The sequence below is a fragment of the Cajanus cajan genome, chromosome 2 (assembly GCF_000230855.2).
Source record: "Cajanus cajan strain Asha chromosome 2, NIPB_CcT2T_4, whole genome shotgun sequence".
Lineage (NCBI taxonomy): Eukaryota > Viridiplantae > Streptophyta > Magnoliopsida > Fabales > Fabaceae > Cajanus > Cajanus cajan.
This window is the reverse complement of record NC_138518.1, coordinates 70944719-70959518: the sequence shown is the minus strand read 5'-3', so window position 1 is coordinate 70959518 and position 14800 is coordinate 70944719. Positions and strand designations below refer to the sequence as shown.

General features: G+C 32.4%; 2 protein-coding genes and 1 long non-coding RNA gene across 4 annotated transcripts; 2 read left to right on the top strand and 1 right to left on the bottom strand.

Annotated features, from left to right (window-relative positions):
• Window positions 1–2611: 2611 nt before the first annotated feature.
• On the bottom strand, window positions 2612–6367 carry MSI1 (Transducin/WD40 repeat-like superfamily protein). Of its 2 annotated transcripts, none has more exons than XM_083068908.1 (7): window positions 6219–6367; window positions 5981–6118; window positions 4652–5463; window positions 4419–4571; window positions 3784–3908; window positions 3597–3692; window positions 2612–3064 (listed from the first exon to the last, which is right to left on the bottom strand). In XM_083068908.1, exons 3-7 carry the CDS (start codon window positions 5321–5323, stop codon window positions 2839–2841), a joined length of 1272 nt encoding a protein of 423 aa, XP_082925034.1. In that variant the 5' UTR covers window positions 5324–5463; window positions 5981–6118; window positions 6219–6367; the 3' UTR covers window positions 2612–2838. The 2 variants fall into 2 exon arrangements, with proteins under 2 accessions (XP_082925034.1, XP_020232460.1); XM_020376871.3 differs by having other exon boundaries at window positions 6072–6118.
• Window positions 6368–8561: 2194 nt separating this feature from the next.
• On the top strand, window positions 8562–9760 carry LOC109812806 (uncharacterized). The gene has a single exon (XM_020376862.3). It carries the CDS (start codon window positions 8682–8684, stop codon window positions 9642–9644), a length of 963 nt encoding a protein of 320 aa, XP_020232451.1. The 5' UTR covers window positions 8562–8681; the 3' UTR covers window positions 9645–9760.
• Window positions 9761–11927: 2167 nt separating this feature from the next.
• On the top strand, window positions 11928–12618 carry LOC145955333 (uncharacterized). The gene is made up of 2 exons (XR_014431951.1): window positions 11928–12137; window positions 12216–12618. It is a non-coding gene; the product is annotated as an uncharacterized LOC145955333 (long non-coding RNA).
• Window positions 12619–14800: the final 2182 nt, after the last annotated feature.

Here is a 14800-nt window from a genome sequence, read left to right as displayed (position 1 = left end):
ATTAGTTTTTGTTTGTGCTTCCGTCGGTGGAGAGTATTTTCATAACCATAAAAAACATGATTAGGAGGAATCCAATGAAAAAAGAACCAAGATACTTGTGGTGGGGTGTGAAACAGTGAAAACAGGTAAGTTGATGCATACATAAATATTTACATTTAAAATTTCAATCGGCGAGAAAATAATATGAATTAATGAGTATTAATTGTTATTGTTCATTCATTTAAGAAAATACCTAGTTAGTTGACCCGTGCACCTGCACAAATCTTCCCTTTTATATCTATGTTAAAATTAGGCATGGCACCGGGGCAAGGGCAGGGCAAGGGCGGGTTTTACGTTTCCCGTCTCTGTCCTTGCAAATTTAAATTGCTCCTGCCCTTGTCTCCGACACTCGCTAGGGGTAAAATTTGAGTATCCATTCCCACCTCCAGTAGGGTTTGGGTTTCCCTGTCCTGTCCCCGTCCTCGCTCTTATTTTTTTAAAAAAAATAAATATAAACAAATTTAAAAAAGATAAAATAAAAGAAATAATATAATTTTTTATATATAAATATTTCTAATTTTGATTTATATATATATAAAAATAATTTTTTAATTATACTATTAAGCGGGGATTGGAGCGAGGGCGAGGTGGGTATTAACATTCCTGTTCCCGTTCCCGTCCCCAATTTTATTAATCGAGAAAAATCTGAACTCAAATTCAAATCTGATAAACACGGGTTTTTCCCGTTCAAATCGGGGCGAGTTCGGGTATTTACTTCCGGGACGGATTAGATTCTCATGCCTAATTGAAATGAATTTAAATATAAGGCGCTGTTTTTTTAATTCTAAGCAAGCAGTTTTATATGCATAAAATCTTCTCGCAAAAAAGTATATTCGTAAGTTATGATAAAAGATATAACAGGGCGAGTTATTGATCAGAGTAGTTTAATTTAGTAGATTTAAATCTTATGTAATATTCCATTTAAAGTTAAAAATTAGGTTGATTATGGCAGTAATTTATGTCACCAGATAGTATTATCACGAAAGCACCTATCTATTTGTGTTAATCAACAACCAAAATCGCAATCACCTCAGCTATTATGAATTATGTATAATAAAATAATTTGATACATATATAATTTTTAAATTTAATTTTTCAATTAGCAAGAAAATAATAAGGATTGATGAGGTTTGAATTGTTATTGTTCATTCTTTTTAGAAAATAATAAGGATTGAGTAACAAGTTTATAACGAAAACTACTACCCAAAAAAAGGTTATAACGAAAACTAAGATTAAAATGGCGAAAGCATAAGTTAATAAATATTTGCATTAACCGTGGCAAATAAATCAAGGTTTTTTTGTAGTGTGCTCGAATTCGAACATTGGAAAGATATCAACACAGCGAGTATTATAGAAAACTTGTCTTGTGACAAAATAGTGTAAAAAAATTCAAAATGACATCATCTGCTTATACCTTTTTCTCAAGAAAAATTCTACAAACTCCGAAAACGTGTTCCGAAATACGTTCCGAATCTTTAAAAAATTAATTTAAATTATAAAATATTAAATTAAATAATTATTTAATAGTAAAATTATTATAAAATATTAATATTTTAAATTTTCGGACGTTATTTCGAATCCTTTTCGGACGATATAGCCCTCCTCTTTTCCCAAATATTGTAAAGTAAGGAAATCAAGGAGATTTGACACTAAGGCTGACAATCACGCATATATTTACGATTTAATGTGATGTACGTGAGGAGATTCGCCTCATTGCTGACTCTACTCAATAAAAAATAAATTAGTAAGTATTTATAAATTCATCACGTAAACAAGGAGGTGTTTGTTTCAAAGTTTTTCTATTTTCGAGAATGTGAAGGTGAAAATATCTATTCCAATATTTTTTTGTTTACAAATTCTAATATTTATTAGAAGATTATAAAAAGATATTTTTCGGTATATTTTATTTAAGAATTTAAAACATTCACATTTGACATGATTCTCATTTGATATTATCTTATATTTCCAAGGAAATGAAAATTATTTTTTTAAATAACTACCTTTTTTTACTTACTATTCCACAATTTTTCATTTATTAAATAAAAAATGTTTTTTTAAATCAATAACGTCAATCAAACATGTTTTCAAGAATAACATTCCTAAAGATAATTTTTTTGAAAATACAATATTATACCTCAATCGCCTCCCGAGAGTTTAATTTTACCAAAATAAACTTTCAAATACGGGGCTTATAAATAGAAGAACTATTTGCTAGAAAGGTTTTAACTTGGCTGGACTACGAATAAGCTGGGATCTGAGTATCTTCCAAAAAAAACATATTTTAATTAAAAACAGATTTTTAATGCCTGAAAACTTGTAAATTTTAAAAATAAATCTTAATTAAAATCGTTTGGAAGAGGCCCGGACAAGTATTACAAAATGCATTTAAAAAAGAAAAAATCTCACTTATAAAACCTTAACGTTGTAAATTTTAATCGCTCTAATTTGGCTGCAAAACTTTCTTCTGATTCTTTTGCAATGCAATTTTGGAAACTGTAAATGGATATTTTTTTTGGACAATACACAACTCCAACTACGATGGATTATGATCACTATAACATTGGACATGGTATTTGGTAATTGGTAAAACATAAATGGGAAACCTTTACCATCGAAAGTTACACCTAGGTCTCGGTTGTTCAGCAGGCAATCATGGTTCACACCTTACAAAAACACAGCAACAACTAAGGTGAAAAACGAAGTAACAGCACGAGTAGAACATGGAAAAGCTCCCATAGTCCACGACAATGAACCTATATTCCACACTAGACTAAGGCTAATATCATGAGAACAATTACATTAGGATGGCTTCGTCGACTCTTCTGGCAGATCATCTTCGTCATGGTATATGTTCTCTGCCATCTGCCATATTTGAAGAATGTTGTCTTCAGCGACACTAGCAACAACCCAATCTTCACATGGATTCCAGGAAAAGTCAGATATTTTGCTTGTATGACCACCATGAATGAACAGCAATTCTGGTGGACCATCTTCGGCATCTTCTGGTGACTGCTCTTCATCAATCCTGCACAACAAATGAGTGAACCATGCTATTAAGGCAAACATTTAGAACATATATGATTTATAACTATAGGGTTTTTTCTTTAATAATTTATTTTCACCAGAAAATGAATCCTCAATGATTAAACAATTGACAGCTGAAACACTGGAGCTACACGCTACAAGTAGTGGTAGGAATGGAGCCATGCAGATTGCTTGATATATAATAAAACCGTACTAAAACTAAGTCCAAGGGTGCAAATAGAGAAGTTGTTATCCAAATAATTTTCTTGAAGGAGGAGCTATCATCTGTTTGGTAAAAAATTTAGCATGAATTTTTAACACTCATGTAAAAGCAACCAAAACTCTAAGTAAACATGTTCCCCCCTAAAGAAACATGAACCTATTGGACTGCTTGTTAAGGATTTAACACTGATCATGATGTAGACACTAGGGCTGGGCATCAAACTGAGGTCCAAACCAAAACTGTAAAACCCATAAATAGTAATAAATCCACTAAAAAGTACAGAGATGATAATGCTTTTATTAAGCAATACCTGCTAAGATCCCACACCATGAGTCTCCTACCCAGACAACAAGAAGCCAAGATAGTCTCATTCTTTGGATTCCAGCCAACCTGGAAAACCTCTTCCCTGTTGGACCCAAAAAAAATAATCCAGATTAATAACTGGTAATTACAAGTACAAATAGAGTTATTACAAAAACATCTGACGAGAATGTTACTTGTGAGAATCAAAGATGTGCAGTGGACTACTGATCTTCCGCAGATCAAACAACTTCACAGTTTTATCCGTAGATCCAGTAGCAACAACCCATTCGTTAAAGGGATTGAAAGCCAAACAGTTAACCTAACAAGATATCCAAGATAAAATAAATGAATAAATAATAACAGTGAACGTTATTGAATAGAAGAGTACTAGCATTTTAAAAACATTGAAAACCCGCCAAAATATGGTGAACATAGCAGAGTTAAAAAGATACAAGCAACTAAAGCATAATGGAGAACATTACAGAAGCAGACAGACTGAAAATTAGAAAAAGCTCAAAAAGTCTGAGCAAACAAAAAACGAAAAGGCCATAGAAGTGAAATAGTATCAACATACAACTGGAGGGAGGAGTAATGTCCCGTTCTTAAATCTTCGCCACAGTTGCAAACTTATGTGTTTTAGCTTATTGATTTTCCTTTAATTACCCATAATTAAGTCTTTAATTTCAATTTGTCACCAATGTTAAACCAGCAATGCCCTTTATAGATTCAACATCTGTGATTAGTGAGTCAGGCCAAACTTTCTCATAAATTTATAGATTTCAAACAAAAGTAATGATGATATTTAATTCCTTCTCCAATAACAACACACCTCACTTTGATGAGCAACAACAGATTGGACAGGCTTGCTGGCAGCTGGCGTTCGAAGGTCCCATATCAGCAAGTATTGATCATCACCAACAGAACCAAATAAGTACTCGTGCCTCAAATGCCAAGCCACGTCTTCCACAACACCTTCGTGTACCTAGTCACAACAATAAAATCATCTACAGTTTGCAACCACTTATTAACCTAACTGCCAAGAAGCAAGATGCAGTTACAAACCTTAAAAATTTGCATTGCATCGAGGGACTTATTCTTGGGAGTGCCATTAATGTCCCACAAGCAAATCTGAGCATCATCAGAACCGCTAAGCAAGTGGCCCTGCTTGAACTTACTCCAGGACAAGCCATAACCTTCAGTATTATGACCCCTAAGCCTCAAATCAGGGTTACAGGCCCCATCAAGAGGGGGCTTAGAGGGATGCTTGCTATAATCAAAGACATAAACCTCAGCACTAACAGTCTTTGTCGCAATGATGAAGGGGTTCTGGGGCATATAGCGAGCCCTGTTAACCTCACCCTCGTGGTTGATCTGCTGGATGATCTGAACCTTTCCATTGGCACAGCCAAAGCCACCAATGTCAGGGCGGTCATCATCATAGTGGCGAGCATCGTTCTCAGCATCATCAAGGGGGAGTTGGACCTGGGCCAGCATGAGGTAATTGGGCTCATTCTCAGAAGTGTGGGTGCCCAAGATGACCTTCTGGAGAGAGTAATCTTTGCCAGGGGGTTCATGGCGGTCAGGAAGCCACTCCACAGTGAGAGAAGGCCATTCGAGGGCATGCGTAATGACCAGATCATACAGGAAAGGACTGTTCTTCTTCCATATCTTGTACTCTTCATTTATCAGTCGTTCCTCTATCTCACCCCGCATCTCTTCCTCCTCTTTCCCCATCCACACTCAATTTATTCTAACCCTAACCACCCTGCTCTCTACAATGCAAACACTCGCAATTGTTTGCAATTGCAACTTATAATCCGTTCCACTAGTGGGCTTGGGTTGGTTCCCCTGCTTGTCTACTCCCCTTGCACCCACTGCAGCACATCAAACACAAATGAAGCCCAATTAGCACCTTAAATTCATATGCAGTAAAGAAGTTCATGAATTGAAAAACGACATACATCCTTAAAAATGATAATTAATAAAATAATTAGCTGCATCTCAAAGCAATATATTTGCCAATTAATATAGGGGTTGGATTATGCTTCAGTGGATCCAATTGCCGACTGACTCTACAGGTAGAGGTATCTTCAGAAAACTAGTAAATTATTGAAGAGACGTATCTTTTTCTATCCATGTCATTGAAAAATAAAAAGAACTTGACATATTTCTCTTTTACAGACAACAATATTTGTACAAAATCTTAACTAACCCATAAACGTGAGAAAAATCATCATTATCATCGAATCGAATACAAAACAATGTTGCAGAGAATTCAGTAGATAAGAAGCACATAATCATGTGCAATGTAGCCTTCGTAACATAAAACCTATGCAAAATACAAAGCAGAGTTAAAGACAGAACACTACATATATGACACGACGCCTGTACCAGATCACATAATCAGTTTATTCAATGAGATACACAGTGCAATTCCTAATAAGAGGGCTTCCAATTGAAGAATTTGACGTAACAAACAAACCTTAAAACCAAATCCTTTTGGTCGCTTTGGGAATTAAGGTTTGAGTTCTGAGAAAAAGAGGAGGAAAAAACGCGGTTAGGTTAAAGCAAAATGAAATTGAAAGGGAAAGAGTGTGAGAAAGAGAGAGAAAGGAGGGAAAATGTGAACCCTAAGAAATGAAAGATGATAACAACAAAACCAAGTGCTACCGCTGCCTGTGCCCGCCTCTCTCACTCTCTCACTAGTCGAACCAGTAAGGCCTCTATATATAAATAATAATATAAACTATAATACTCGAACTTAATCCTCTCCCTCTTTATTACAACCCACATTTAACATAATTTATTTCGCGTAATATTAATTTTTCAATTTTTTTCTTATTATTCAACAATTAAAAATTTTAAACCTAAAATCGTGTCTACATTATACATCCCCTCCATTATTATGTTTATGTCGACTTTAGTGGTTTGATATGATTTTATAATTTATAAGTATTATTTATATTCTTCTCTAATCATAATTAGATTTTTAAAATATGAGTTAACATTTATTGAAGTGAAGTTTTAATTATGATCCAAGAACAACATTGATAAAATTTATAGTATTACATGTAAATATGGGTATATTATATTTATACTAACATGTATAAGTAAGAGTTTAGGTAATATATATATATATATATATATATATATATATATATATATATAATTTTAAACTCAAATTTTAATATTGTAATTGTAACTTTTATGAATAAAAAAAATAGTACATGTAATTTTTATCTAATTTTTATTTTCTAATAATAGAATTTTTAGAATTTTATATTTTTGTGAGTTTTCTAATTTTAAAATAATATTTATTGGGGATTATTTTAATGAAAATGTTGTTAAAATATACTAATAGTTAAAATAATTTTGTATATTAACATGGAATATAATTTATATATTGAAATAGTTATTGATTATAAATTTTAATTGTAATTTTAATTATATAAAATAATCATCATCCTATGCATTTTACACACTAAAAAATTAATACAGTAGTAATATTTAAAATTAACAAATTTTAGTTTTTGACCTTTAGCTAATGGATGTATCTATCTTAAAAGTTAATAAAAAAATTATATACTTTTTATTAAATTATTTATTTATTTATTTTAATTTATCAAAATTACAATGGGATTTTAAATATACTATTTCAACCTCCCATTACTGATTCGTCATAATAATTTTATTTATTCGATAACAATGATAATTCTAATACAATAATTAGAATCTTGAATTGATACTTTTTTTAATTAATTTTTTTTAATTAATTATTGTTGTATTTTGTTTTAATTGTTAATTTTGTGATTAAAATCGCTTTTTTAATTGTGTGATAAATTTTAAGTTCAATGAACTTATTTATTTTCAAAAGGTTTATCCTTATATTTCAAAATTTAGAAGAAATTTATTTTTTTATATAGTAATTTGACAATACCATCAAATATGATAATTAAGTTGACTTTATATAATTAAATTGATAATAATATTCACAATGGAAAGGAATTAAATACAAATATGTATTTTGTGTCTTTGTGCAAGGTGTAAACTATACTTTATCATCTTGACATGTAATTATCTTGACTTTTCCTTTTTAGATCTAAATTATAAATTTGATTTGTAATTTTGTTTTATATACACAATTTTATGAGATGGAAAAATTTTTTTTTGCCTCTTTCTCTAACAACATCAAAGAGAGATTGGTGGTGTCTCAGAAGAAGATATTGTCCAACGAACAAATTAAGAAAAAATAAGAAAAAAAATCTAAACTGTTCTTACCTGAAATCGGTTTAGGGACGACTTTTTTGATAAGATCAGTAAACTTCTTCTACTTCATACGTGAGTCCAAAATGAGAAAGGTATTTGTAAAAGAGACTTTAATGCTTAAGTTATTTCTTGTAGGTATGTGAGTCTCTTATTTATAACGCACGTACCTTGTATATTAATATAAATTAGGATTTTTCTCGAGGTGAGGTCAAGATTGTTGGTGGCCCAAAAATGACCACGGTCCAATGGATTATGGGTCTATTGGTAATATATCAACTAATAATTTAAAAATAATAGATGTAACAATTAAAGAAAACCAAAATAAAATTGCACACCGAGAAATATTGTTAAGAGCGTGTTTGTTTTATAGTTCACAAACTTCAAATATTCATTAAATTCAAATAGACAAGACTCATAGATTAAGTTGAACGGACTTTAAAAAGTGTGTTGATATTAAAACAGACACACATTGAACCTTCCACCATAAAATCTGTCATAAATAAATTATTTACGAACAAGAACATACGTATTGCGTAAAAATAGGGGTACAATAACGTAGTTAGCCTAAAATAAACGTATTTAATAAAGAAAAAATGAAAATATAAGATAAGTAAACAATTTTATCTTATTTATAAATAAAAAAGAGATGTCGGTTGAATAAAAAAGAAATAATAAGATAAGATAGAGAAGCAAAGTTGGTTTATGAATTTTAGATAGTATATAGGCGGTGGGGCGAGGGTGCGAAACATAAAAGGTGTGGAGTGAAAAGAAAGAAAAGAAGAGATGAAGATGATCGGAGGCAATTAGGAAGAAAGAAGAAGCGAAAATGGATCTGGCAGCGGAGGAGCTGCAATTCCTAACGATCCCAGAGATCGTGAGGGAATCGATCTCAATCCCGAAGCGTTCACCAAAGACATTCTACCTCATAACCCTAACCCTGGTCTTCCCTCTCTCCTTCGCAATCCTGGCACACACGCTCTTCACGCACCCTCTGATTTCCCAGCTGCAGTCCCCTTTCATAGCCCCCTCGCAAGCCTCCCACGAGTGGACCCTCCTCCTCCTCATCCAATTCTCGTACCTCATCTTCCTCTTCGCCTTCTCCCTCCTCTCCACGGCCGCCGTCGTCTTCACCGTCGCCTCCCTCTACACCGCCAAGCCCGTCTCCTTCTCCGCCACGCTCTCCGCCATCCCCCGCGTCTTCAACCGCCTCTTCCTCACCTTCCTCTGGGTCACGCTCCTCATGCTCCTCTACAACTCCCTCATCTTCCTCTCCCTCCTCCTCCTCCTCCTCGCCCTCGACACCAACAACTCCCTCCTCCTCCTCCTCGCCCTCCTCACCCTCCTCTCCCTCTTCCTCCTCGCCCACGTCTACATCACCGCGCTCTGGCACCTCGCCAGCGTCGTCTCCGTCCTCGAGCCCATCTACGGCCTCGCCGCCATGAAGAAGAGCTACCACCTTCTCAAGGGGAGGACCAAGTACGCCGCCGCCCTCGTCGCCGCCTACCTCCTCGTCTGCGCCCTCATCTCCGCTCTCTTCAGCGTCGTCGTCGTGCACGGTGGGGACTCCTACGGGGTCTTCACCAGGATTGTCGTTGGCGGCTTCCTCGTGGGGCTTTTGGTCATTGTCAACCTCGTTGGGTTGTTGGTGCAGAGCGTCTTTTATTATGTTTGTAAGAGTTTCCATCACCAGGGGATTGATAAGACTGCGTTGCATGACCATCTTGGTGGCTACCTTGGCGAGTACGTCCCGCTCAAGAGCAGCATTCAGATGGAGAATTTGGATGTATGACACTTTTCACGTTTCTTTCTATGCTTTTTTTTTTTTTTTTTTCTTTCTATGCTCTATTCTGTAAAACACGGAGACTAATTAATCATAGATTGCTTTCATATCTCAAGTTTAATCAATCTAGTCCTTGTTTCATAGTACCTCATTTCACTAGCTCCTTTGCATGTTTAGGGTAGTATTCAATTCAATTAAAAAAAAAAAAAAAAAACACGATTTGCCTTTGTAGCCTCTTTACTTTTTTATAATGATTCTGATTGAGGCTCCGTTTGGGTAAACTTCTAGAAGAAAAGTGGAAATAAGTTTCTCCATAATAGTTAAAAAGTAAGATTTTGGAGAAGAAATTTATTCTACAAATTAGTTTATCCATTAACTTATGGAGAAGCTTGATTCATTATTTCTTTCTATTTTTCTCTTTTAAAAGTACTTATGGACAAGTTTACCTGAATAGAGTTTGAATCTATGTTTTAATGTTTGTTCTTTGAGTTGTGTATCAAGCCGATTGATTGTATAATGGAGTAGCAGTTTAAGTGGTGGGATTGGTCACTAGAAGACGTTTATAATTAAAATTTCGGTTTGTGTGATGCTTTGAAAGTCAACTAGTTCACTGACATCCTTAATGGGGAGGAGGCACGCAAGAGTTTATCTAGCCTTTATTTAAAGCAAAGATTCTTAAATGAGGTGCTATTTCTTGACTTTGTTGAAAGGCAACTCTATTAGGAGAGGTAGGGGAGAAGCTGTCGTTAGAATTCAGATAAAACTACTGGTCCTTGGTTTCCCATTTTTCTATCTTCACTTTTTTATAATGTCTTTGATCTTCCTTAATAAACTGCAAAGTCATTTTAATTTTGATTGCCTGCTTGTGCTACTCTACAATCTTAATTCTTAGCCCACCATTATCACATAAGTGTAAATGGAAACTCGTCAAAACTGTTGATGTTGATTGTGGGTTATACTGACTTTTTATGCCTCGAGCTACATCACTGGGTAACTACCATAGTGCGATTAGTACTTGAATGTCTGGGAGTGTGACGTAACATTGATACTTATTAGCCGACCCGTGTTATTTCTAAATAATACAATTGTGGTTTCAAAGCACAACAATTTGCATAGGAGTTTGGAGCATTTCGGTTGGGCTATTGGTAAGTAATGAAGAGTGAAGACAAAACATGATTTTATCTGTCTGGTCTCTGCTGAATGAGTTATAAAGTGTGAATATTGAAGTATTTAGCACATAGCCGGGAATGAGATTTATGATGGAAGCTGTATCTAGACATGACATTAGATGAATGAAACTGTTGTCGTTTCCTAAATTGTGTTCTCTTCTCAGTGAAGAACTCTAGCAAGAAAATTGCACCATTTTTTGGGAATGATATAGATGGTAGTAGTAGTAGGTTCTTCCATGTTTGACAGATTAGATATGTTTCAAACATTTTGCGGACTGTCACTGGGAATTTCACACTGGCATAGTCCCTGCTGTGCTGCTTTATTGATTTTGATTTAATGGCCTTTTCAAGGTTCACTCACTAATCACAGATTTTAATGTTTTTGTTAGTTCTGTATCTGAAGTTAAGTTAAACCACTCTTTGCTATCACTCGTCTCGCATTTTCCTCTCATTGTATGTCAATAACTTCATATTTTATGTACAATATGAAAATTATTTTGTGATAACTTCATACTTTATGTACAATGTGCAAGATTATATTGTGATAAGTGGTTATATAAAATAAACCTGAATTATTTATCTTAAGAGATATATCAGAACATATAATTTAGCTCGGTAAGGCAAAAATATGCAAGAATTTAAGAAAGTTCCAGGGTTATCAGTGTTCTCCTGATTAAATTTCTCCCTCTCAAGTCACAACTAGTTCAGTAGAGTTTTAGACATGATTGCTTAACTATTAATTAATCTTCGATTAAAGTTGATGAACTTTTTATTTAGCTTAATTAATAGTCAAGAAATGTATCTACAAGCGATCTTGCGATGCTTTTAGAGGTGCCAAAGTGATTCACTCTGCTCACACGGATTGGCATAACACGATTTGTTTATTTAAACAAGTTAATTCAATAAATAATTAAAAAAATTACATGTTTTTATTTTTAATAAATAAAATAAAGTTATAATTTTTTTTATTAACAATAAAGTCTATTATTGATTCAAATGTAAATACATAAAAAGAATATTAATCAAAATTTTAAATAATAATTATATAAACTACATATATAAATATATATATATATATATATATATATATATATATATATATTAATTGTAGTAGATTAAACAAGTCAATTTGATTTATTTTGGTTTGAATTTATTTGATTCACGAGTTAAGTGAATTGGATTAAAATTTAGTTTAAATGGTGTTTTTTTTTTTTTTTTCCTGACCCAGTCCGATTCAGACTTGATTGACTCATCCACGTGAATCCGTCATCACACCTCTAAATGCTTGGTAAGCCATTTAGGATATGTACTGAAGTTCACCTCTAAATGCTTGGTAAGCCATTACATGTTTGGTGTCTTTTGAATCCTTCTCAATAAAAGATGTTCAATCTATGTCATGTGTTCTTATTAGGAAGTGTGCCTGTCTTGTGATGGAGGTCTCATTCGTGCCAGAGGATACAAAAGGGTGATATGCTTCCATCTTTACTCCTTGCCCCCTTGTCTAACTGTTGTTGGTCATTGTGACGGTTATTAATCCTTTTCGGAAAATGTCGCAGTGACATGTCCTTGAGCCTATATATGTTGGGCTCATCCATGGCTAGAGCTCGGCCCAGTTACAGCCATACTTGGCCTGGCCTCAAGTGGATGCAAGACCCCAACTAGCAAGACAATATGATTGATTATGGACCATCCTGTATCATAAAAATGAGCAAGTCAACCAATTTGGGACTGTATTACCCTAAACCAATTGACCAAATGCGAATTAATTTATAAGGGAATGATTTATATTAATTAATATTTTTGAGTTCAAAGGATATACAATTGTAATAAATATTGAAAAGATAATTTTGTTGTTATAATACTCTTACGTATCTCGGGTATATAAAGTAATGTTTTGAGAGTTGAATCGAACCCATCGGTTAAACGGGTGGGTAAAAAGTAATGTTTTGAAAATTGAATTGAATCCATGGTTGAACTGGAAAATTGGTGAATCAGTCAAATGATTGGTTTAGATAAATTACATAACTGATCTAGAGAAAAATTGACTAAAAAAACAATAAATTTGGCATTAGAAAAATGGTGCACAATCGGTCAATGAAAAGTTCTAAATTCAACATCCTTTTTATTTATTCTTGGAAAATGCATAATATCTTAAAGTAATTGTCAGTTTTTATTTTAAATTTAAATGCAAACTTGTTATAATTAATAAATGTTTATGTGTATTGTTGAAATTTATATTTTTTTTTAACTCAAAATCAAATAAAAATTGATTGTTTGTGGGATTGCTCATGTCCAAACACTTCCTATACCAAATATCCAATCTCCTAAGTTTAGGTCATGTCTTACATATTATACTTAACCACATTTATTGTGACTAAATCGATAGCTCAAATTATGATTCCATATTTCACATAATAGCTCGTTCTATTTTTCATTATCATTCATCAATGTCACTGTTACCTCATACTATCAAATGTCTCGATAATAAATTTAAAGAAAATAATTTTATTAGAGACTTTTATCAAAACCTTATTTCTCACTTATTTTACCATCAACCGTTATTGACAATAAAATATAAATATTATTAAATTTGTTCACAAGTTATTTTCTTTTTCCTCCAACTTTTTATTATTAAAAGATCACACTATGCACCATATCCATGTAGTATGTCATATGTATTTATATCAATTCATCATTTCAATAATAAATCAAATCAATAAACTTTACCTACATTTAGCAAATTAAATAACTTACTTTCAACTAATTAGTTAAATAAAACTACTTTTATTTTAAATTTATTTCCTAATATACTTCTAATGTTATCCCAAATTTTTAGTTAGATATGTGATTTTATTTCTAAAAATTTAATTATACTTGTAATTTTAATTACTATTTCCAATATTACCTTTGATTAATTTCTAATATTCCATTTTTGTCATTGATCATTTCCTAACATTTTATGACTCTCATTAATTAATATTCTAAATTTACCTTAAAATTTTTCTTAAATTTCTAGTTTTATCCCTACTTATTTTCAAAATTTTGAATTATACCTCTATTTATTTTTTAAAATTCCAATTATACTCCTAACATTTCCTATTATTCCATTTATGTCCCTAAACATTATTAAATTATCATTATATCCTTAATCTTTAAAAAAATTTATATTATGTCCCTGAGGAATGAAAATAACCATTTTTCCCTTGGACTTTTTTGAAAAATTTTCATTATATTATCTCCTTAATCTTTTAAAAAAAATTATATTATGCCCCTGAGGAATGAAAATAACCATTTTGCCCTTGGACTTTTTTGAAAATTTTCATTTTGTCCCTTTTTTCAACCTTAGGGCTGAATCCTCCACCATCATACACACCATTCATTCTTCAAAATTCTAACACTAAATCATCAAATCCAAGTGTAGTTATCAATCCAACAACAACATACTAAAATCACTTTAAAAACAACAAATTCATCGCATAATCCAAGTCTTCCAATCTATGGATGGCTTCAAGCAACTAAACTTAAAAATAATAATCAAAATTTTCTCTACAACTATCCAAAACACAAAAGCATGAATGAAATTAAATATCAAACACATGCATAATTCTCCAATATTTTGCTAGTTTTCTTCCAATTTTTCTTAATTTCTCTTATTCTTCTTCTTCTTTACTCACTTTGTGATTGAGAATCCGACCAAATAGCCTCCAGATGTGTCCCAACATTATACAATCCTTTTTATGTATCACAATCCAAACAAGATTCAGAGAAATTAAATTCACCATTGAATTTCTCACCCTCAAAAACATATAATTAGACACCTTAATAATCTCCAAATTATTTTAATTAATTTTAATTTAATTATTTGATAATTACTCATGTCACATTTTGATTGGTTGAAACCTATATTTTACTTTTTTTAGTTAGACAATTTTATTAGTTATCTTAAATATACTATAATGAACAAAAAATCCTATATGTCCTATTGAACATTTTTCT

Bases quoted from the DNA above. Each gene is read 5' to 3' on its own strand.
- MSI1 (XM_083068908.1), bottom strand. From the start codon at position 5,323: ATGGGGAAAGAGGAGGAAGAGATGCGGGGTGAGATAGAGGAACGACTG. The intron at 4,572-4,651 runs GTTTGTAACTGC...TGTTGTGACTAG, and splicing joins ATGCAATGCAAATTTTTAAG to GTACACGAAGGTGTTGTGGA. The intron at 3,693-3,783 runs GTAACATTCTCG...TGGGTCCAACAG, and splicing joins CACATCTTTGATTCTCACAA to GGAAGAGGTTTTCCAGGTTG.
- LOC109812806 (XM_020376862.3), top strand. From the start codon at position 8,682: ATGGATCTGGCAGCGGAGGAGCTGCAATTCCTAACGATCCCAGAGATC.